The following is a 24,220-nucleotide window of genomic DNA, read 5'->3' on the forward strand; positions in this document are numbered from 1 at the left end:
TACAAGATAAGAAGACTAATAAGAGAAATCCAAAGCGTTACTAAATATTGCAGTTGGAAAATGATTACTTCCTAAAAGGAAATTCTAATTAAAAATAGATAACCTGCATACTTATATTACAAACCATTACAATCACATCTCCAGTCTGAACAAAATTATAGTCTAGCAACCTGTAAATAAACCCGCGCGCTCGTTTTCGTGCCTTGCGGCCGGAACTTTGGCAGTGGTGACGTTTGTGCGCCGCGTCGGCGCGCCTAGGATCGAAGAGGTTGCGGATGGTAATTTGTGTCGGTGGGCAACTGTACTGACTGCGGCTCAGCTGACACTCACGTCCGGAGGCGTAGACTCTAAACAAGTAAGTTGTTTTTAGTACCCCAAGACAATGAAACAAAAGAGCAAAAACACATTTATGTAATCAATTTTATCTCGCTGCTTATATGGAGTTGTTATATTGAAAACTGTAACGCAGATGCTTAACCCGCAGCCTGAGTGTGTTACTGAATTGTTTTGAATTATTTTTATACCTTAGCCTAGCCGATCCAAGCAAGCTAACTGACTGGCTAGCTACTTCCTGTCACTGACTGAAGCACTCGAGTCCACCAATATTATCAACACAGTTGACAGTGCTAAGTTTATCCGGCATAATTTTACAGTTGTTTGTTATTGTTTGCCAAAGCGAGTTCTTTTGGTAAATATCTAGCTAGATGTCAAGTTAGCTAGCTGCGTGTGTTGTGCTGTCTTGTTTACACTCCCTAGCTAGCTAGATTAATAGCTGGCTAGCGTACTGTGGCACGTTTCCTTCCTGTCTGGCTAACTAGCGCTCTGGCTAGTATGTGGGCTTGCTAACTTATCTAGTCTTAGAGCTGTGGCGCTCGTGTGATTTTCCAACATAGCTAAAAAGCAAAGCAGTCAACTGATTTGCAAGCTAAACTAATTTCTTAACATTATTCTAATACTCAAGGCTTAAAAAGAAGAATCTTACATTAAAACGAAGTTGTAGTTTAGAAACAAGGCAAGGAATCAAGGAAGACTGGATGCGAACTTGGCGTCTGTATTCTTGACAGGTTTGTCTAGCTAACTTACTTTTTAATGTATTGGTTGTATATTTGCGAGCAAGCGTTGAAGTTATCTTGTCAGCAGTGTTCTTGGATTGTTTTACTTGAAAATAAAAAAGGTTGGTTAGTCTTTCTGTTTTGGCTTTCATCTGTGATTTGCATCATCCCGTTAGCAGTCGACAGCAGACGTGACGTTTGGAAGTTACTGTAGCTATTGGTAACTGTATCTGTACCTAGGTTATAATTCACAATCTTATTCAGTTATCTTATAAATAGCTGAAGATGCAACGTTTCGACTGCTGTTTGACAGGCGAACTGACAGTCGTCTGAAAAGTCTGATAGGTTAGTGCGCACTCCCTTTGTAGAAGAGCGGAATTACTTACAGCAAAACCGGCAGAACGAGTCTGCAACAAGAGGGCATTTGAGATCATGTGCTTCGAGAAGAAGGATAATGATGCTTTGCCAAAAGTGTACTCATAGCATGTGTTGTTTTCCAGCACAACACAGGTAGCACCTGACAGACACCCATAAAATATTGTCTGTGCAATTCTTGTACCACAAACAAATATTTATTCTACAAGCAACAAGGACTTGGCTGTAAATAAAGTGTTGTTAGCAAAGTGTTATTAACCGTGATATTGAATAGCTCCTTTGCATCAGAGGACTTTCATATAAGCTTTAAGCATTCCAAGTACTGACCATAGTCACAACGTTACAGTGTGGCACAGAATAGGTGTGGCACCATATTCAGTTCTGCAGTGTCCAGCCACAGGGTGTGCCCTAGTCCATGGTATGCTGGCAGGCGCAGAGACCGTTTTAGCTGGCACTTGGGCTGGCCTCATCCTCCACTGTCTCCTGGAACAGATGTTGGGGGAGAGTGATTTCATGGTTGGGCGGCTATGCCGGGCGAGAACAGTTGCACAGCTGCACGCTCAAACTTTAGACAGTTCTTTAGATGAAAGCACCAATCACCTGCTTCAGGTTTTGGGTGCAGTTTGTCTGCCCACCAATTAGAAGTAAGCTGCATCTGACTGACAGCACACTCTACTGTGGTCCTGCACAGCTTAGATGCTAACTTTGTTGGACTGAACTCATCAGCTGGAGCACAGGGCAGCAGTGTAGCATAATGGTTAATGACCTGAGCTTGCAATTCCTATGTGGGATGTAGTTCAGTTCCTAGGTGGGGTACTACCTTTGGACCCTTGAGCTAGGTGGTTAACCTGATTTTTTTCAGTAGGTATCCACCTGTAAAAATGGATTGTATGAAAAAAATAATGTAAGCTGTGTAAGTCGGTATATGCTCAGTACCTCAAATGCAAAAAGTAGCATTGATGGGTTTGATAGATTTTGGTCTGAAAACAAATATACTTTTTGTATGCTTGTTTTCTGACCAAAACTTTCTGTATTCCTGCTTTCTGACCAAAACTGCTTGTTGAAAATGAAGACTGTTATATAGGGGTAAAAAAAAACATCTTGATTCATTGGTATATGAAACTTTGCGTTGAAGTAAGAACTGTGTCACGTTTTGGTTTTACACTGACAGTTTGAGGTGTGTCATCATGACTTGTGCTTGTGGGAAGAAGGGGTGTGCATGCGATGCAGAGATGTTGTTTCTTCTGGAGTGAGCAGTGGGCCTGGTGACTTTAGTCCATGCAGCCTTGTTACTGTAAGTTCATGGCACTGAGAGTCAAAATGCATTGTCTAAATGACTTCCTGTTTGTAGGAGGTAAACTGAACTCTGGCCTATTTATCAGCTGTTTGGTCTTCAATAATAATTTGGAGAAAATCACTTTGTCTTAAGGAGGCTTAAGCACAGTGGATGTTGAGGTCGATGAGAGCTTGTTGTGTACAAGCTGTCGTCTTGTAACTAACGGTAAAACTCGACTCAGTGAAACTAGTGAAGACCAGATTCTCTTTGCTTTTTTCAGAAAGTGGGCTACAGCTCAGTAAAATTGCACGTTTTGTCTTTGCCAGGGTTCCTGGAAAGGCTGTTTATGAACTGTAATTCATTATGGACCACTGCAACTGCACATAAAAGTAGTCTAGTACTGAAAGGGAATTCTGGGGGAAAGTACAATGAAGGCTTTTTCACTGTTTCCTTAATTTCTTCTGTTGAGATGTGTTGAATGTTTGGGGATACATTGACAGGAAACGAGGAAACCAATCTCACTGCTAAGCTAAACTCAATTGAGACTCAAAGACTATCCCATATAATGATGACGCATTGGACTTACAGTCATGTATGAGTCCAGTATACTAATTGGTAATGATTACTTTATTGTTACAATAAATTAAATAAAAATCCAATAAACACAGTCAGCTCAGGTTGACACTTCAAGAAAAATAGGGCTGGTAAATCCCAGAGATGTTTCCTTCTGTTATGTGTTTACATTGCTTTCTTTCTTTCCTCTTTTTCTTGTACAGTTTATATTTAGAAATTAATCCGTAGAGGGATATACCATGTCAAATAATACAATTATCATATGTTCCACTACCAGTTGATTCAAGATATGTGCTAAATTCTTGGTATACAATAGGCCTAGATAACCGGTTAGGCCCCTACTCATTATACAAAGCCGTATTTGATTTTCATTGGGGAAAATGAAACAGAAACTTCCATCTTGTTTCGACAAGTGCTCATGTGAAAGCGATTTGGTTGAATAATACACTTATAGTCCGTAACGTTGTGACATTTTCAAGCTAATGGAAACCCTGCATGCTTCTGTATCATTAGTGAGTTATGCGTGCATCTGCACAATAGAGGAACCAATGTGATTTGTACACCTTCCTTAGGAATTCAGTACACGACACTGGCTTTATTAAGCATGGCCGAATAGACGCTGGCTTAAGAGCATGCACTCGTTTCTCTGTTCTTCCTTCTGCTGCGCGAGTAATTGGATAAATGTGATGTGGCCGCATGACTGGGGCCGGCTCCAGCAGGCAGACGAGGCCGACGGAGTCAGGATTCTGTGTGAGGCCTTTCTGTCTGTGCGCGCTGATCTGAGGGTCAGGGGGCACCCAGTTATGGCCCCTGCGCTCATTCTGCTTTCTTAGGGTTATTTGGAAAACGCCGTCTTTCCCGCGCATTAACAAAGCCGCTTTTACCAGCTGAGCTCGTAGTCGGCGAAATGAACTTTCACAAATCCGACTGTATCAGAGCATCATCAGCCCAGAGAATCCTTAGAATAATTCAGGAACAAGTTGGTATGGGACCTTCAATATTTTCTGTTCAAGCTGAGAAGAAACATTTCTTAGAGCATTTTTAAGAAAAGATACTTTACTGAATTAGGAGCTAATAGTGCGGTTTAAGAGCATTTTACCTGTGCTGAATCGGTAGTGTCTGATTCCTGACGATGATGTTGTAGTGGAAGCTTGATCAGCAGTGTCAGCTGTTTTTCTCTTGGGCTCAGACTTGTAGGACCAAAGCTATGGCCTTATATATTCAGCTCTGTATGACCTTCAAACAGCAGATGAAGAGGGCCATCTTGTTATGTCCTACTGTGCAGTTTTATGATGTTGGCCGCAGTGTTACTGTGAGTCTAAGAACATCTGGTCATTTAAAGCCACCCTACATTCCCCTTCCTGGGATGTTAATAGGTAAAAGTGTTTGACCTATTTTTGAGATAATTGAGTGAAATTGGTTAATTGGCCTTAATTTCCGGTGCTGCATGGCTGGCCATAACACAGCGGTGGTCTTTATGTGTGTGATCAGTAGTAGTAGTGTGTGTGTGTGCATGTGTGCATGTGTGTGTGTGTGTGTGTGCATGTGTGCATGTGTGCGTGTGTGTGTGTATGTGTGTGTATATGCGTGTGTGTGTATATGTGTCTGTGTCTGTGTGTGTGTATATATATATATGTGTGTGTGTAAGTGTGTAAATGTGTGTGTTGTGTCCAGGGAGTGTGCAGCAGCAGTGGGCCGAGCACAGTGCTGTGGGGGGGGAGAGTGCTCCAGGCTACCATGGATGACAGCTCCTCTCTTGGCAAAGTGAGCGGCTCGACAGAATCGGTGTCCACCGTCACCAGTGAGGAGTTTGTGCTGGTGCAGCCGTCATCCGGGGGTTCCCCCTCCTCCTCCGAGGGCAAGCCGCGACTCAAGGTGCCCCGCGCTGGTTAACACGCATGCAGACCCTCACGCGTACGCGCTTCGGTTTGGAGAACTCTCCCGCTCAGACCTGCTGTCTCAACAAATTACTCCCTCAGATGTCCTGGAATGGGAGTGAGCAGCTGCAGAGAGCGATGGAGGAGGTGCTGCAGGATGAGGAGAAGAGGGAAGAAAGCAAAGGAGAAGACCTCCTCGCCGCGGAGACACCCACGTCTCCCCAGCCAAAGACACACGCTCCAAGTCTGGCCTTGGACACCTCCCCTGCAGGTAACCCTTTACCTCAGATTCGACCCTCCCTCTGCAGGGTAGTACAATCACTCACGGCCGGTAGATAAAGCCTAGCACACACAGTGTAACTATTCATCCTAAGCACGTGTACTGGCAGTTTACCTCGTCACACCTCAGTTGGCTGCTGCGGAAATGTAGGGGCTGACATACCACAGGAGTTTAGAATTTGGTAATTTATGGTATGTGTCACATCCTGTGTAGAGCTGCAGTTATTTCAGGGGGCACGACAAAACTGTCATTTTCTTGCACGCCTAGTGGTTTTCAAAGCATTAGCCTATATCGCTGCAGGATGTACAGAATCACACTATTTGTACCAAGCTGTCAAGCTTTTTCCTTTGACCTATTGCGTGTCTATTGTTTGTCACGGTAGGTCTCTGAAGGTCTGGTAACCCTTTAAAGAGTAGGGGTTTTTTTGAACGTTTTTAAAAAAAAAAGTCAGTTTCTGGAACGTTGTTGCTTTTAGTTACAAGTAGTGATTGTTACATCAGCATTAGAATGTTCAGTTACGAGCATTCTAATCACATATTACTTACACCTTAGTGGGTTACATAAATGCCCATGCTCTGAATACAGCTGAATCAGCTCCTCATTCTCTGTATTTTTGCCTCTGTGCCTCTGTCTGTCCTTCCACCATTTCTTGTTGCTGTGGCTCTGCAGGAAACGGCTTGTCGGACACAGCTGCTAGTGCTTTGCATTGTTGATTGGTCTCTTTGGCTGTTGGCTGTCATGACTACAGCTTGCTCAGCCTGACACTCGACATGAAACGTTGAACATTTCTGGTGAAAAATATCTGGCTTGATTGGAGTTGTCATTGTTTATAAGCACCTACTGTAACACCCAACAACATTGTACCACTAATATTTTAGTGGATTTTATTCTATGGTGCCACCATCGCTTACAAGTAAAAAGAAAAAATCGGGATTCAATATTACTTTTGACACTGTTCTAACCCTGCCCCTTTTTGTCTCAAATTAGTATTGACATAGTTCCCAACCACTGTTTGAAATGTGAAGAATTTGTGTTTTTACAAAGAATTTCAGTTTTTACCCAAAAATTTTTATACAGAATTTCAGATCTCACATTTGACAGTGAATGTTTAGGAAGCTCATAAGTGTGTCAGGGAGAACCTTAACACAGACAGGGGTGGCCCTGACCTTTTCTAACCTCTTCACACTTCCTCTCCAGCAGTGTTGTTCAATAGAGCCCACCACACTGAAATGCCACTCTGACGGGGGGGTGTTTTGTCTGTTACCTCGCTGGCGTGCTCTTTTCACAGCCCGGATGAAAAGCTCACTTTGGCTTTTCTTTGGCTGAGAGCTGCCGGTTCTGCAAGCTACTTTCCTTGCGTGGCGCTCCGCACATTTTCACTTTCTCTCTTATTTTGAGTTCATCGAGTCAAATTAAGTTTTCTGTGTTTTTTTGTAAGGAACATTGAAAAATGTGATTATCAATTATGCTGCTTATTGTAATCACTGTAATGTTAATTCCATTAGCAGAGAACACACCTGTGGCTCTGCAGATAATTTCAGAAGTGCTGCATTGCTGATCTTAATTGTTTTAAATGAGACTTCTTCTGCAATTTTCAGCTGCAGCTTTGACTTGCTTATGTAGGTTATCCACAAATGCAGAAGTAAAAGTCATTTTGGTGGCTAATGTAGTGACAAAGATCCTTATTATTTTCAGAAGTCATAATAATGCATGCCATGTTCAGTGCACTGTAGTAGGGAAACCATTGAGTCGTGGTGAAATGTAGATGCAATATGATAAAGCATAATTACTTCATTATACACTACAATTTACCGCTATGGAAACGAAATGTTATCAAAAACTAACACGGAAAACGATTGTGGCTTAACTCTTGCTCAGTCATGCAAGTAGATGGTTTATGTTGATAAAAAAATGTTGACATAAATGATACAGCAGTTGCTAAAATACAGTAAGTACTATAATAACTGAAACCTTTTCATGGTGCTTTCTTTATTTTCCTTTTTAAAATGTGTTTGCATTTCTTTAGGAATTTTCTAACTTGTGCTTGTGAACCTGGTTTCCAAGTTAACGGCATGAAACAACCTCTTTTCATGAATATGATAAATGTTGCACAGCAGACACCGTGGTGTGACTGGACTCATTCATTATCATTTGCTTTTCCCCTGTGCAGTGCATGAAAACCCGGGCCTACCACCAGGGATGAGCGAAGCCCATTTTCAGTTATGGGCAGGCAGTGGGCTGAGGAAAATTTCATATCTTGATCTTTAGACAGAGATAAAATATTAATGAAGAACTTTGAAGAACTTAATATTCACCAAAAGCATTTTCTAAGCATCTACAGCCAGTTAGATTTATAGCCACCACTCAAAATCTTTAGAGCAGCCCCCTTGGACTGCTTCTGTGATATGGGGTATATTGCTGTCTGCTTGTAAGGAGTCTTCTGAGCTTAGCTCCTGGAGAAAGGCCAGCGTAGGAGACATTGATTTTAGTGATCAAGGGGAAGGGGATACTATGAAGCTCAAACATGAACAGTGACCTTATGTTTTGTATGTTTGTTTTTAAAATATTTTATTGCTAATTAGACTTACCCGTAGGTATTGTTCTATGAAAACTCAATAAATGCATTGTTAAAAACAACAACAACAACAAAAAAAAAACAGACAAATGCAGCAAAGACAAAACAAAATGGACGAAAAGCAGAGCCCTAGGGGGTTTCCTGAGTTGGGCTAACAATACTGCAGGCCAAATTCTCTGTGAAATTCTCCAGGCTATTTTAAAGTCATTTTCCTGATTGATAAATTCACACAAGGTTGCTCTTACTAAGGTCAAAATAAATGGGGGACATTTAAGAAAATATTCCAGCATGAATATTTCCATATTTTATGCTGTACCTTATTTTGGTCTTCGAATCTGGGTTGTTCATTGTGAAATCTGGCACACTTTTCATCTGCTGTTTACACAGCATCTGAGGCAAACACACATGATTAATACACGCATGTCTGTGTTTAAGCTTTCCCCAGTAGGTGTGCAGCATTGAGGTTTGTGGTGAATGTATTTATTTATATTCTGTCCTCTGTATTCCGTGTTTTATGCCATTGGAGGAAATATGTGGGGAATGTGCAGTCCTGCTCAGGTCATGTACTTTTCACGGTGACGGAAACACTGTGGAAATGCACGTGTGCACTCTCACAGTTAACGCACAAGCACTTCCTGTGCGCCCCCTGTCTCTGCGATCAAACGCGATCCTAACGCTGCACATCCTGGACCCGCCCGCTCACCCGAACGTCTCGCCCCCCCACCCCCCGCAGAGGCGTCGGCGTGCCCGGCTGGCGGGCGGCCGGTCCAGGAGGAGGACAGCGTCCAGTTCAGCAAGCTGTCGTACCTGGGCTGCACCTGGGTGAAGGCCCCGCGCAGCGAGTCGGAGGCCCAGAAGGCCATGGCCACCCTGCGGGCGGAGAGCGCCGTGCCCATCCCCGTCACCCTCTACGTGCCCAACGTCCCCGAGGGCTCCGTCAGGTCAGCCGCGCAGCCCACGCGCCTGCACTCGCGCGCGGTTTCATTTCTGTCTCCACCGCGGCTAGCACCGCACAACAGGATGTGTGCTTCTGTAGCCGACCGCCGTCAGCCATGTTTGTTATTGCGAAATAGGTGGTCGACAACAAGTGAAACCATTCTGAAAACCATGAGATGTTACACCATTTAATATTGAGTGTATAGTTTTATTTAGTAGTTATTAAAAAATGTATTATCCAGCATGATTAGCACATTAATATTATTGCTTCTTTGTTGAACACAGTTTAATGTACCCTCATGTTGCATGTTTTTGTTCTGGCTGGCAAATATTTAAACATTTTGGCAATGTACGGTATGTACACTGGTGCATGCGTGTACGTGATAAGGATAGATATTTAACCAAGAGCGTGTTTTCATGATTGTAGAATGTGGGATGTTGCAGTCTTTCTTAAGCGACAGAAGCATGGCTGTAACCTCCCTTTCTCTGTGCTTCGCTGTGCTGTGCTGTGCTGTGGGGCAGGATTGTGGACCAGGCGACTGGGACGGAGATCGCGTCGTTCCCCATCTACAAGGTCCTGTTCTGCGCGCGGGGCAAGGACGGGTCGGTGGAGAGCGACTGCTTCTCCTTCACCGAGAGCTACCGCAGCAGCGAGGACTTCCAGATCCACGTCTTCTCCTGCCACATCAAGGAGGCCGTGAGTCTGGCCGCCCGCGCGCGCTTCTTCAGAGGAGACAAACTCCTGGGCATCGCCTAGGAAACCTGAGATTGGGAAGTGTGCTTGCAGGAGGCTGCAGGTTTCAAACTATGGAAGGGTCATTGCAGGATTCATTCTTACTGTAATGTTATAATAAAACATTATTCCTTCAGTGTTATTCTAGTGTTAGAAGCAATGTGCTTGTTACTACAGACACCCTTACCTAAGCCATCTTGCCTTGTAGTACTGAACTAATTCATGGCGTGCACAAGATCCAGGAGAAGTGCTGGTCTTCACTGCTAGTTCTGGGTTCTCCCTCTGCCTCACCTTCTCTCCCTCCCTCCTTCCTGCCTGCAGGTGAGCCGGATATTGTACAGCTTCTCCACGGCGTTTCGCCGCTCCTCCAAGCCTGCGCCGGACGTTAGGGACCCCGCGGCCCCCCTCACCCCCGACAGCGACGTCTTCACCTTCACCGTCTCGCTGGAGGTGCGGGAGGACGACGGCAAGGGCAACTACAGGTAGGACCCGTCTGTCTGACCCAGGAGCCGGGAGCTCCGGTCCTGGAGCACCACTGACGTTCCTGGTTTTAGTTCCATCTGAGCTTGAGCACTGGAGTTAGATGACTGATTAAAAGTCCGAGCCTGAATACTCTGAATGGTGAAATGCTGAGTGCCTCCAGCACATGGGCACTTGCATTCATTATACATGATGAATTAAAATGGATCCAGTCATGTAATTACTGGTTTGGATGGAGCAAAAACCAGGACCATCTCTGGCACTCCCGGACCAGGGTTGCCAACACCTGGTCTAACTTCAGAGTGCTGTAGGGCACTCCAGTGACACCTCCTTACCCTCATTGCAGGCCCAGAAACATTTAACGCACAAAATGTATTACTCATATTAGCAAGGCGGCTGTTTTTGCCTCTGTTCTGAAATGATCATTGACATCTATGGTGACTGAACCATATTTTCTTTGGTCATGGGCTCTGAACAGCACTGAACAGTTAACAGACAAAACATCGTGTTTTAACCCCAGTGCAGCCAGAACATACCTTTATTAAAACACATTTTTATGTGAATTAAATGGAATATGAGATTTAAAGAAACACTTTGCATGTAATAATGGAAATGTGGCTGTTTCACAAAGAGGAAAATGTGAAGTATGTGCCATTTTGAAAGTTGCAAGTGAAGTAACATTTGAAAAAACAACTTTAAAAGTTCAGATCAGGATTTTGAACTCTCCTTGCCAACCATTTATTTACATTAAAAGCAATCATACTATATTTATATATACGTATATACATATATACACATATAACTTCAGATATAATATGACATACTTCTAGAACAATAACATATGCACTTTCTTTACTTTATTGCTTTATTAGTTATTGATGTATGTACCACAGTTTTAATAGAATACTTCTGTGACTGTTTCTTCTTGGTTATTTGCAAGAATTAAAATGTGCCTCCACAAGACAAAAAAATAAGTTGATTTGCACTTTTGAAGTTGATTTTACATCATTTCTTGAGCATTCTTTGGGACAGTTGATTATGCTCTTGTCCAGTTGCTTCCTCATTCAATGAACAGACATGCAGAAACCAGCAGTGCACTCACTATGGGTGTGCAGCTTTTGTATGACTCTTAAAGAGTTGTGGCAAGGTGCCTGGTATCCTCTGCAATTTCTCAATCTTAAAAAAACCCCCTCATGTGAAATGAGTGGCAAGATGATTAAAGCTGGATGGAAACTTTTAGCAGGTGAAGTAATTATATGCAATTTTGTTTTCAAACAATGGATTCTAACAGTGTTCAAGGTTTGTCAAAATTTGTCATACATGTTGTTCAATTTGTGAAAGGCAACCATGCCAATAGCAATATACTTTTGGATCATAACCACCTAATACCACAGGAGCCCAGCCAGACTGAAAAACAGATACATATTTGTATTCAGGTAGCTTAAAAATAGAACATATGAATTTATAGTTGCTTGTATATGTATTGAACTGGATATATAGTACTATTGTAATAGAATTTGTAGAATAATAAAGCAAATAATAGAAAACACAGTTGAGTTTTTGTGCAGTTTACACCAGCATCAAGCTTCTGCACTTTCAACATGCAGTACATGTCTTGAACATGTATTGCCCTCATGTGCTGGTCTGTTTTAGTTAGGCTGCTTTCTGACGCCATTTCCTTGCTCGGTGCAGTCGATCATTTCTGCTGAATGCCATTGTTCAGTGAAATCTGAAACCATCTTAGTAGCCTGTGCAGTGGAATGGCTCTTTCCTCATCCCATGGTAGAGGTGAAAGTAAGTTCTGTCTATAACAGAGTGCTTTTCTGTCAGAGACCAAAGCGCATTTATTCAGCTGTGCATGGTAGGTTGAATTTCTGACAGGAACGAATCATGTTTTACTAATTTGAAATCCTGTCTTTTGAAGTGAGACAAGAGGGTGAAAAAAAAGTCCCAAACAGTATCTTTCACAGCTGAGTGATTTGAATTTTACGGGACGTGTGTCATCAAATCGACGGCCTCGGCTGTGCCATTGTCAGCGAAGCGCGTTGGGGCACGTCGGCCTAAACAGATTTCTCCACACTCTGCCTCGCAGCCCGGTTCCAAAGGACAGGGACAAGCTGTTCTTTAAGCTGCGTCAGGGCGTGCTGAAGAAAGTGATGGTCACCGTCCAGCAAGTGGACAACAAGGAGCTGAGAATCGAGAGGTGAGGGGCCGGGGCGTGGCCACTGTGGGGGGGGGGGTAGCTGAGGCTCATGGGTGATGCGAATCGGTAAACCATAGCTACAGTGAGCCTCACAGCTGTGAATATCAGCGGTCGAAAATGTCATGGACATCCACGAACAGTAACATGGCCACCGAGCAGTTTATTAATAGGCACTTTTTCCCACTGCAGTTCACCTGACAAAGACAGTTGGGCAATAACCCACATGTGAATCAATACAGAGTGACGAGGAATGGAGCTAGAAAAACCTGATTCCTTATTAGAGCGTGGGACCAGGCCAACGCCTCAGTCTGCACCGTGCCAGGAAAGCAGTAGTGCAGGAAAAATAGGTTAGCAGTTTGCTCCCTGTTTCCCGTTATGTGACGTGGCATGGGTGATAAGAGACCGGGGTGTCCGCTCACCCTTTTCTCGAAAATGCTGAGAAAGCGTTTATTTTAGCAGCCTCTTTTGTGACTTTTTAACCCTTTAATGTTTTTAACTGAACATTCTAATACAGATGTTGCAATCACTACTGGTAACTGAAAGCATTGGAATTCTAGAACACTGACTTAGAATTTATTTTTAAAAAACTAAAAACTCTGTTTCAGCGGTTTAATGTACGACATCGTTCTTTCCTTCCACAGGTTTTCATTATGATTCAATTTATTCTCATTTCAATGCATTCAGTGCACTTTACTGTATTGTTGTAAGTATAAAAGTGTACCCTTTTACAGTTTAAGAAACAGTGTCTATCTAGATGGGTCTCTGTTGGTATTATTGCATAATTTTGAAAAAGTGCAGTGCTCAGAGCATGCACCAGATGGCGCACAAGCGTTGGTGGAGAGAAGAGGCAGTCGCATCCATACAGAGGAGTAGCAGGCCGCTGTAATGCCACAGTTGGCAGGTGGACGCCGGGTGTTTTCACATTAAAAGATTAACCCCTCAAAACTCACACATTCACTCTCCAGAAGGAGAAGATAATCAGTTAGTCACTGTGTTGTCATGTGTAGGTGTGCTACTGGCTGCAAGCATGAATAAGAAGGTATAATTAAACCATTAAATAATTTGGGGCCTTCCTGTAGCGGAGCAATTTAACATGGTGGTATTAGAGATGACATGAGTATGACTTGCTGGAGAAAAGGGTACCGCTTGGATGGTTCCCGTGGTAACACGTGGACTTCTCCTCATGTCTGTTGCTGTAGGTGCTTTGGAATGTTGCTGAGTCCAGGGCAGAAGGTTCGGAACAGTGACATGCATCTCCTGGACATGGTGAGATGGGTGTGCACTCTGGTGTCAGAAATACAGACACTAATGCTGATGCTCTAAAGTAATGTCACTTGGCATGCTAGGGCCTTGAGTGCAGGCACACTGGTTATTTACCTTTGTGAAAGGGACAGCTTCCTCTACAGTTCTGCTCATCAAATTACAGCCCGTGAGAGCTGAGAAGTGCTGGTTTTCCACCCTCACTTTACCTGGAAGTCAGCTGTAAAGACAGTCTGGCCAACCAGGAGCACAAATTTTTCAATTAATTACCTGGTAGAAAACCAGGGCCGGATTTGGATTCGAGGGCCAGGTTTGAGTATCCATGCTGAACAACCTAGAGCCTTTTTAACAGTGGTAGCATGTTAGACAGCTCTTGACTAGACCAATAGCAAATGTGTTGTTCTTGTTAAAGCGAGTGAAATGTGCTGTATTTCTGTACAGTTTAAATGCTTGTTGTGAAGTATGTTTGTATCTAGGGCAGTGGTAGGCAGCTGTAAACTCATAGTGTAAGGTCAGTGCATGCAGTTCAGTGCAGACGTTGTAAACACTGACACAAAGAGAAGGGTTCAGCTGGAGAATGCGGCCGGAGGACTCATGCAGTCAGTCTCAGGGCAGATGTGACCCTGCGCTGCTTTTGACAGTGAAATGTAACAATCTTGCAACAGCTCTCAGCAATGCACTTTGGTCAACAGCAGCGAGTTGCGATGACTGTATGGTCTACGTGGAATCTGCAAGGGGTGCAAGGCAGGGAAATTCAAGGCGGCTTGTCTACCACTGATATTTGTCAGGCCGTTTTGACCAATGGCAATACTTCCGACCAATGCCCATGTTTTACATTGTAACACCAGTGCAAACTGCAACCACATTCCACATTCATATCGGCCCATGTGACCCAGTGTTGCTGTGCATTCCGCACATAGCTTCACGGTGCTGAAGCATCCAGTCTGAGTGAGTCCTGAAAGACCCCCGCTGAGAAGGGTGAGTGGGAGCCGGTTGTGCGGACGAGGCTCACAGCGAGGGGTGCGGGGCGGTGCGGTGTCTGTGTGAGTCACCTGCGTGCCGTCTGTGCCGGTGTACGCAGGAGTCGATGGGGAAGAGCGCCGACGGAAAGGCCTACGTGATCACCGGCACCTGGAGCCCCAACACGCCCGCTTTCCAGGTGCTGAATGAGGACACGCCGAAAGGTGAGCGCGGCTTTGGGCCCCCTGCCAGCGCGGAAACGCAGCGCCAAGCACACCGCAACCGCTAACTGCCACATGTCACATGTCTGTCACAGGGCGCCACGGTAACCAGTGCCTGTGGTAACCGTGTTTGTTCTAGCTGTCTGAAAATAGCTTTGGTACTGTTTCCTTTCCACCAATTGCCCACCAACAATAGCTCTGTTTGTTAAATATGTCACCTGAATGCGGTTAATGTATCTTCTGAGCAGGAAATTCCGGTTGGTGTATGAAAGTAAGTCCTGCCCGGAAAGCATGTAAAGTGCTGCACTTTACAAAGCGCTCCAGCCCTGCCTGTCTGTGGCAGCTGATTTCAGTTTTTTGTGAGTAGCCATTGAACCGATGAGGCATAGGGTAAATTTTTCCCCCACCACTGATGTTTTTTTTTCCCTGAGATTAGCCCAGATTTTTCAGTGGTCAATCCGATCTGCGCTGCTTCTATGCAGTGGTTGAACAGCTGTGCTAAAATTCCACCAAAAGCGCAGAACAAATATTGCCCTAAGCTGTCCGTGTCGCCACATGCAGCGTTTAAGGGAACGCCAGCAATCAGACCGTTTTAATAATGGCTCGCAGTGTACCTCTTGTTTCTACCCAGAATTCCAAAAACTTAAAGTTAGCTATAAATATTACCTATATAATCGCATTTTCCACAATTTGTGGAAGTCATTTGCTGCTAGTTGTGAATGTCTCTTATATCACCTTTTAATAGGCTTTCTGAACACAACATAAAATTATTTAATGCACTTAATCTAAAATATATTCCAGAGCGCTCTGGTTTGCTGTCTCCTCGTCGTTGTGCGTAAGCTCAAATCTGAAGGGAGTTTTTCACTTCCTGTTCTGTGTCTTTTAGAGCTCATCTCATCAAATACCTGCATATAATTACGCAACAAACCCATTTGTTCTGTCCACTTTCTAGAAACTAGTTGTTTTGTGAAAGGAAATAAAACACACAAAAAGCAAATATAAAACTGCTTCAGGTTAAATTTTAAGTTTAACCTTAATTTTAAATTTTAGTAATATTCACAATATGCTTTGAGAAACCTCAGTGGAGGTTGGACTGTCCCTGGGCATTGTTTATTTATTTATTTGTCAGACACTCTGATCAAGAGCAACTTACAATGTCATCTTGGCAGGATGCATTAAATGCAGTTCTGTGATTCTGCCATATAAGTAACGTGCACGCATATGTGTACACACTCACACACACATGCACGCACGCGCACACGCAGCAGCATTCATCATGCTAAAAACAGTGCTAAAGTATAGGCATGCGGCAGTCCCTGCTAAAGAATAAATACTGTAAAGCGCCCTTCTAACAGCTGTCTAGAGCACTGCATCATACCAAGTCGCGCGCAGACCCTGCCGAGAGTCCCCGCATATAAAAAAAAGGATGTGTGAGCCACAGGAAACGATTGGACAACTAACTCTGCATATCTTTATTGAAGTCGTCAGCGCAGCAGCGATTCACACGGGACGTGAGAGCGGAATGTGCAGCGGCGCGTCTCCGCCCTGTGCTCCAGCGTTTTCGGCTGGGCGCACTGGGCCCCGAGCCCTCATTTTCTCTCCTTTTAAAATGGCCCGCCGCTCCGGGGAAAATGACTTCCCTCCGCGGCGTATCTCCAGCCCTGCCCGCCACTTCTCGGCTGGTGGTGAGGGGCGCTGTGGTAACTGGAGCCTGAACTGTGCTCTTTCCCCCAAAAACGTCTTTTATGCTTCAGTTTAACGGTGGAATTGGAATCTATTTTTAGGCGACTGCTCAAAAGGTTTTTAGGTTGTCTCCTTCCTCCTTATTTTTTTTCTAATTAATTAAAATCATAAAACCTCCTTGGTGTGAAATAGGCTTATTTTCCTCCTTGTAAGTGCGTGATAATTATTCACTTCTCCGTGTTTATTGGATTCTGTTCCGTCACGTTTGCTCCACCCTGAAGTGGAAAATAACACGCACTGTAAGACGGGGCTCAGCTCCGCTCAGCTCTGCACCGGACTGGGGGAGGGGCCTGCAGTTGGACTGAATTAAATCGGAGCGCGCGAAATAATGTAATCCCCGCGTTAAAAACCTGGCTCCACTTGCGGCTACGTTGCTTCTGCATCGTTACCTCAACCACAAAGTGAACCCACGCGCGGGACGGCGTTTGCTGTTGGCGTCAGCGAGATGGGTCAGAGCCGCCGTTTCCGTGCGGCTACTGGCTCGGTAGTCCCCCCTCGGGTTCGCGCTGACTTTGCTGCTCGCTGATCGCGGAACGCCTCCGTTAAAGAGCGGGGGGGGGAGACGGGAGCTGCTTCGCTTGCGTGTGGGTGTGCGCACTGCTGGTTCAAACTAAGCTTCACGGAAGAAAACTCCTGGAAAATAGTTAGGAACATTGGTTAAGCTGCGTGTCTTTCACAGTGTGATGAAATTAATGAGTCTGTCTGCCCTCACCTGTTGGCCCAGTCTCAGTGTGTAGCTGGCCAATGACGGTCACTGTGACTGTGACACTAACGTGCATGCACGCCATTTTGGCTCTTGGTTGGGTGCGATGAAAACTGGTGCACCATAATGTATATGCTTACACCTTGAGCTACGGCATCAGTTAGCCGTGCTCGCAGCCATGACGGTGGTGTCTCCTGTCGCTCTCAGATAAGCAGGTGTACATGACGGTGGCCGTGGACCTGGTGGTGACGGAGGTGGTGGAGCCGGTCCGCTTCCTGTTGGAGACGCTCGTGCGGGTCTACCCAGCCAACGAGAGGTTTTGGTACTTCAGCAGGAAGGCCTTCACCGAGACCTTCTACCTCAAACTCAAGCAGGTACTGTCACGTGCCGCGCCCCGCACGCCCACGCCCACGCCCACGTGGCCCCACCGTAACGGATCACGTACGCGGCCGCGCCCTAAACCTCCGACGCAAACTTCGGAGTCTCCGGACCGTGACTTACCGTGGTCAGGGAGCGGAACGGTTTGACCGGGCGCGTCCCGGGCAAACAGGGCCGCACGCACGTCACGCTTCTGAAAGTGGGCAAACAAAAAACAGAATGAACCGAGAAAGGAAGTCCGTTTGAAAAGTGAAAATATGAGCGCGGGCGCTCCTGCTGAAACCCGTGAAGCGGCAAATGAAGGCTTTGTATTATCGGAAGCTAATAAGAGGGCGATTCTCATTATCGTGCCGAAGTAATTAGGACTGCTGCCTGAGTCGCCGCCTGATTGCCTCTGTACTTATCTCATCACGGAGAGGAACAATGCCTGTGCTGTAGTTAAAAGCTAATTAAAAGATAATATTATGGTGTTAGCACAAGATCCAATCCTGCCCTATTATTTTATTATTATATATTTGTTTAGTTCTCTCGTTGGGTGAGAGGAATTGCCATTTTAAATGTTTTCACCCCTTCAGTTCCGCTCTTGTTTTTTTTATAGAAATGTAGATTTTTTTGTCTTCCTTTTTGCTTCGGCACAGCGAGCAAAGTCAAGCGATCCCCTAATGAATAGATGGAGGTCAAAGCTGTAGGCAAACGGCAGCCTCAGAAATGGCGTCCGTGGTCAAGCTTTCCTCTCGGTAATTCCCTGTGCTGAGACCGCTCCCGGCGAGCCCCGTCTCCAGACACAGCGCCCGAAAGCGGGCAGTTCCCGTCGCTGCTGGTTTTTAATTTCCTCCTGTAAGTGTAATTATATTTCTGCCACCCCTCCAGCGTTGGCAGAAGTGACGCTAACTCCAAGCCGTGTTTGCGTGGGGGGGGCTTTGGAACCATTTTGAAGATACTAAGACAAACATTTCGGACGTCAGCACGCCCAATTCACATTCCACAACAGTGAAAGAATGAACTGTGAAGCCCTTTATTGGTCCTGAAGAATTATTTTTGGCCTCAGCATTCTATCATTCTTGGACTAATAATTATTTTGTTGTCCTTCCTGCTCTTTCAGATTCCAAATTGATTCTGTGCCATTTTGTGAGGAGAATTCCATTTCTTTTGCTCTGCCTTGCATTGTCTTTCTGTCTACTTACAAAATAGCTTCTCCATGCTCTTTCACATTGTGGGTGTGTGTGTGTGTGTGTTCAGGGCACTGAGAAAGACGGGCAGGGAGATGCGATGTTTGAAGTGGTGAGCCTGCAGAGACAGACGGAGAAGGCTAACGGAGCTCGTGGGCGTCTGCTGTCCCCCGCCGAGGAAGAGGAGCCAGAGGAAGGTACGGCGCTGCGTTAGCCTGAGCTGTGTTGTGTGGGGTTTGACTGCGCTGTGCTGATTGAGGCTTTGGGTTTGACCTGATGTGTGATGTGGGCTGTGTTGTGTGGGGTTTGACTGCGCTGGCAAAAGTGGTCTGTGTGTGTTTGACTGCGCTGGATAGCGCTGAGTGTGTTGGGCTGTGTTGTGTGGGGTTTGACTGCGCTGGATAGTGCTGAGTGTGTTGGGCTGTGTTGTGTTGCATTGTATTGTTTTTTGGAGGGCTGTGTTGTGGTAGGCTGGGTTGTTTTTGGCCGCACTCGTGTGTGCTAGTTTGCGTTGTGCTGTCTTGCGTTGTCTTTGCTTGTGTTGAGTTTTGATAGGTTCACTGCGTTGTCTTCACTTGTTCTGGGTTGAGTTGCAGTGGGTCGTGCCAGGATGTGTTGAGCTTTATTAGGTTGGGTTATGCTATGTTGTGTTGGGTTATGCTGCTGTGCTTGTGTTGTGCTACCTTTTCGTGTTCTTGTCCTTCTATACCCTGTTGTCCTGTGTTTGATGTTCACTGCGATGCAGTCTGCTGACATAATGGCAGTGACTGTGACTGTTTGGTGCTGAGAGATCTCATGAATGCATGACCGGTATCGATTAAGCGATGCAGGCATTTTCCTTTCAAATACAGAGGAGCACTTGGTGTTGTTCAATTTAAAAGAAAAACCACAGCGTCCCTGAGCTCGCCCGGATTGCTTTTGAGAATCTGAGCGGAAAGAAGAACAGATTGCCCGGGCCCAGATAGCTGCTTCCACACATTTCTGCATTTCGTCTGTTTGTTTATTCTTAGAAACGGGCTTCCTCCTGGCGGCTGTGCCTCACGCGAGCGAGATCGTCAGCCGAGATTCCGTCGCAGGCCCCGATGCGAACGGCGGCTCGGCTGGCTTCGCGTTTTCCCTCACGGCGCTTTTTGGCGGCCGCGAGTCAGCCGCAGGTCGGTTCCGGTTCTAGCGCGGCCCAGGGCGCGAGATGGCCGCCGCCGGCGGGGTGCGAGAGCGCGTTCTCTTTGGACGGCGGACCGCGCGGGCTGGAGGCGAGGAGGCCCGAGGCGGCGGAGCGGCTTGTCTCTGCCCTTCCGCGGGAACGGGTCCCGCTTTGGTTTAGCGGCTCCGGCTCGCGTTGCCAAGGCGCCCCGCGTCATCTCGCCGCCCGGAGCTGAGCTCGCCCTCCGGCTGACGCACGCCCGTTTGGAACCGGTTTGGCGTTTGACGCACGCGGGCGGTTTTAGCTGTTCCTGAGGGTCTGCACATTTTGCCGCTTCTATCGACTCGCATGCCACTCCTGATTCCTTTTTAAAAATTTATTACGTATTAATATTTAATTGTTTAACCTTCCGGTGTTCCGACACGCACCTGCGTTTGCTTTAAATACACTGCAGATCGGTTAAAAATATCGCCGAGGCGGACGTCCCCGCCCGTTTCACTGGACGTGGCGGTTTTTGCGCAGAACGTAGCGCATCTGTGTTCGGCTGGCGGGGGCTGCCGTCTAAGAATAGAGAGCTGAAGAATTTCCACCGCGGCGAATAAAAACGCATCGCTAATGTTCTGTGAACAGCTGCGAGTTCTAATTCGCTAACCAGCCTTAGTAAGGATTGCCCTGAGATCTAGCCGCACACAGGGAGATCTGCCGCACGCCTCAGTTCGTATTCCCTTATGGAATCACGTTTTTCCATAATAGAAGAAATGACAGCGTCAGAAGAGGAGGAATGATTTCACAGACACGCCAGTCTTATTATTTAATTACAATTTGACATTAACACGATATTGTACATTCAGATATGTCCGCTATGCTCAAAAAAGCCGCAGGCTTCGCTACGCAAGCAATATAACGGCTCGAAGGACTTTAGCAAACTTCAGTTAGGCTAAGCTACATGTATGGTGTATGCTTCTGAAAAAGTAGAACTGTGTTAAATCTGTTGTCTTCTGTGCAGTTGGCGGGATGACCTTTGTCCTACATCCGGAAGGAAGAACAAAAATAAGAACACATCATAGATTGTGCATGTTTCCACACCTTGTTGTGGCCAAGTGCTTTGAGTACAACAACTAGTAAATACAGAAAAAAGACTCCCACACACTGGATCTCCCGCCAATCTCGCCAACTGCATCAGTAAATAAAAACTGTGTTTGGGTATGTTTGACCTTAGCCAGCGATTGAAAAAGGTCGAACAGGAAATCTAGAGTCCTGCAGAGGTGGGATAGCCTGAAACAGTTTTTCACTGACAGGTGGCATTTGGCAGGAATTCCAATGTGTGGGAGTTTTTTTGCCCTGTTTTAAAATATTAAATACAAATTTGGAAGTGGAGGTTTAGAAATGGAACAATTTTTGTTTATTGGTTATATGCTTTTCGTTTTTGAAAATGAATTCTCCATGCTCTCCACAATAATTTACAAACAAAAAAGGCACTGTTGCCATTCTCCATTATGGTCCCTAATATGAAAATGACAGAAATAAATGGATAAGTAAGTGGTGCACAAATATGAAACAAACCAATATACCATCTTCCTGCTGTCCAATTCCTCGCAGCTTAAAAGAACAGTCTTTTGCCAATGGCTGTTATGAAAATTTATTCTCGTGTCATGTTTGGTATGACCACGGGCGAAAAAAATGGATTCACGCCCACGTCAAAGAATATGATGCTGAAATCTTGACCAGCTGCTTGTAAGACTGTGTGTATAATTAAATGGGCTTTTCTGAGTTGGCTGAATCTGAAGGTGAAGGTCAAATTTCATGATAAACGCACAATATCCATTAGCTCAGCGAGATGAAATGAAAGGACTTTTTTTTAAAGGTCATAATAATGACTGCTGGCCTTCGAAATAAGGGCGCTCCAGAACGAGCGTCAGTTTTGAGCCTCGCGGTGGGGCATAAACATGGGCAGGTGTAACTTGCGACACTGTAAATACTGGTGACACAAACACAGCGCTGCATTGTCCCATGACGGCCATGTTTCTGGGAGCACGGTTCGGCACATTCTGGCCTTGAGCACGTTCCTCCCCATGGCCTGGAGAACGTTCTGGCATGTTCTGGCTTGGAGCACGTTCCTCCCCATGGCCTGGAGAACGTTCTGGCATGTTCTGGCTTGGAGCACGTTCCTCCCCACGGCCTGGAGAACGTTCTGCCATGTTCTGGCTTGGAGCACGTTCTTCCCCATGGCCTGGAGAACGTTCTGACGTGTTCTGGCTTGGAGCACGTTCTTCCCCATTGCCTGGAGAACGTTCTGGCGTGTTCTGGCTTGGAGCACGTTCTTCCCCATGGCCTGGATAACGTTCTGGCGTGTTCTGGCTTGGAGGTCGTTCTTCCCCATGGCCTGGAGAACGTTCTGGCGTGTTCTGGCTTGGAGCACGTTCTTCCCCATGGCCTGGAGAACGTTCTGGCGTGTTCTGGCTTGGAGCACGTTCTTCCCCATGGCCTGGAGAACGTTCTGGCGTGTTCTGGCTTGGAGCACGTTCTTCCCCACGGCCTGGAGAACGTTCTGGCGTGTTCTGGCTTGGAGCACGTTCTTCCCCATGGCCTGGAGAACGTTCTGGCGTGTTCTGGCTTGGAGCACGTTCTTCCCCATGGCCTGGAGAACGTTCTGGCGTGTTCTGGCTTGGAGCACGTTCTTCCCCATGGCCTGGAGAACGTTCTGGCATGTTCTGGCTTGGAGGACGTTCTTCCCCATGGCCTGGAGAACTTCTGGCATGTTCTGGCTTGGAGCACGTTCTTCCCCATGGCCTGGAGAACGTTCTGGCGTGTTCTGGCTTGGAGCACGTTCCTCCCCATGGCCTGGAGAACGTTCTGGCGTGTTCTGGCTTGGAGCACGTTCCTCCCCATGGCCTGGAGAACGTTCTGGCGTGTTCTGGCTTGGAGCACGTTCTTCCCCACGGCCTGGAGCACGTTCCTGCCATCTTAAACTAAGCACCAAAAACTGACTCCACGCTGAATCCCGCCGTGAAACTACTCTGCTACCTGAAAGTGGGCGGACCGGTGGTGCCCCGACCTGCACTCGGTGAAAGCGGCTGTGAATTCAGTTTCTCTTTTGAGCCCTTTCACTGCGAGCCTTCGAGCTCCTCTCGCTCGTTCGGAACGTTCTATAAGCCGAGTGCACTTGGCGCAGCGTTTACCCAGAGCGCTCCTGTCTCGAGACCCTGCTCTCGCCGTGCCGGTATAATCCACATATGCACTATAAGAGCGGTAGACTGAAAGAAAGATCCTCCCACACCTGCCATTGAATTTACCTCGTCACCTCTGCCGATGGAACCTTTCTCCAAGGCCTCTCTCCCTGCTTTGAAAAGCCTTTGTCCTGTTGTTCCGCGGGACCTGTTGAAAAGAATTTCTAAAGGCTGCGGTCCATTCCAGCACTCTCATAAAGCCTTTGAAAAGAAAGTCATTTAAGCCTCTTGCTGGAGGTCAGTTGCATTGTTGTTTGGTCTGAATGAGGTGCTGTGTTTAGGACCAGCACACAGCATCATTCCTCACTCGTTCGTCGTTCCCATTGTGGAATTTTTTTGATTCTGTCAGTAATAGACTTTCTTTCAGCAGAATAAGGCCCTTTGAACTTTTTGGAGACCGCCTTTGTTTTTTTTAAATTGTGTGACATTTTGGTCTTTCTGATTCATGCATTACAGTGCAAAACACATTCAGGCACGCTGAGGCTCTCACACACTGACACACTCTCTCACACACACATATACACACACACACACACACACACACACACACACACACACTGTCAATCCTCCTTGTCTTCATTCTGAATTTGTCTCTGAGCCTCTGCATTCGGTCCCCGGTTGCCGACTGTGAAATAATCAGCTGTCGGCGTGTGAAGGTTACACATTTTATAATGACGGCCCTCCTGGGCGTACCGACGGAGGCGCATTCTTCATGGCTTCGGGCCGCGGCGCCAGGCTCGGGCGCGCCAATGTCACGCTTTCCAGCCGCGGCGCCCTTCAGACCGCTGGCCGAGGAGCGTCCGGTCCTGCGCGGCCGACCGCAGGAGCCTGTGGATCAATACAGCGCCGCAGTGACGATTACAGCCCCATACGTCTGTCACCTACAGCCGCAGGCCAACAAGCGCGCCGGCACGAGCGGAGCTTTAGGGTGGAGTTTAAGGGCCGTTTCACGGAGTTCCCTTTCGTAAGCAGTAATGGCCACTCGTCATGAAACCTCCCTGACTTGATAGCTGAGGTCCTGCTGGCACCGTTCTGGGGAAAGGGAGCGCGTGAAT

The 24,220-nt window shown here is 46.3% G+C and overlaps 1 protein-coding gene across 4 annotated transcripts in view; it reads left to right on the plus strand.

The window, feature by feature from the left end:
• The first annotated feature begins 197 nt into the window (after positions 1 to 197).
• rabgap1l (RAB GTPase activating protein 1-like) overlaps positions 198 to 24,220 on the plus strand; it is a 97,698-nt gene continuing 73,675 nt past the window's right edge. For 3 of the 4 annotated variants that reach the window (XM_064331340.1, XM_064331343.1, XM_064331342.1), the window contains exons 1-11: positions 198 to 355; positions 4,951 to 5,151; positions 5,256 to 5,424; positions 8,742 to 8,949; positions 9,467 to 9,641; positions 9,999 to 10,159; positions 12,250 to 12,360; positions 13,560 to 13,626; positions 14,702 to 14,804; positions 17,455 to 17,621; positions 18,865 to 18,991. In XM_064331340.1, coding sequence (XP_064187410.1) covers positions 5,014 to 5,151; positions 5,256 to 5,424; positions 8,742 to 8,949; positions 9,467 to 9,641; positions 9,999 to 10,159; positions 12,250 to 12,360; positions 13,560 to 13,626; positions 14,702 to 14,804; positions 17,455 to 17,621; positions 18,865 to 18,991 — 1,426 coding nt within the window. In that variant the 5' untranslated portion in view covers positions 198 to 355; positions 4,951 to 5,013. Of the gene's footprint in view, positions 356 to 474; positions 1,065 to 4,950; positions 5,152 to 5,255; positions 5,425 to 8,741; positions 8,950 to 9,466; positions 9,642 to 9,998; positions 10,160 to 12,249; positions 12,361 to 13,559; positions 13,627 to 14,701; positions 14,805 to 17,454; positions 17,622 to 18,864; positions 18,992 to 24,220 lie in introns of those variants that run through there. The other variant, XM_064331341.1, reaches the window with a different exon arrangement.

This window comes from Anguilla rostrata, chromosome 4 (genome assembly GCF_018555375.3).
Source record: "Anguilla rostrata isolate EN2019 chromosome 4, ASM1855537v3, whole genome shotgun sequence".
In the NCBI taxonomy this organism is placed as follows: Eukaryota; Metazoa; Chordata; class Actinopteri; order Anguilliformes; family Anguillidae; genus Anguilla; species Anguilla rostrata.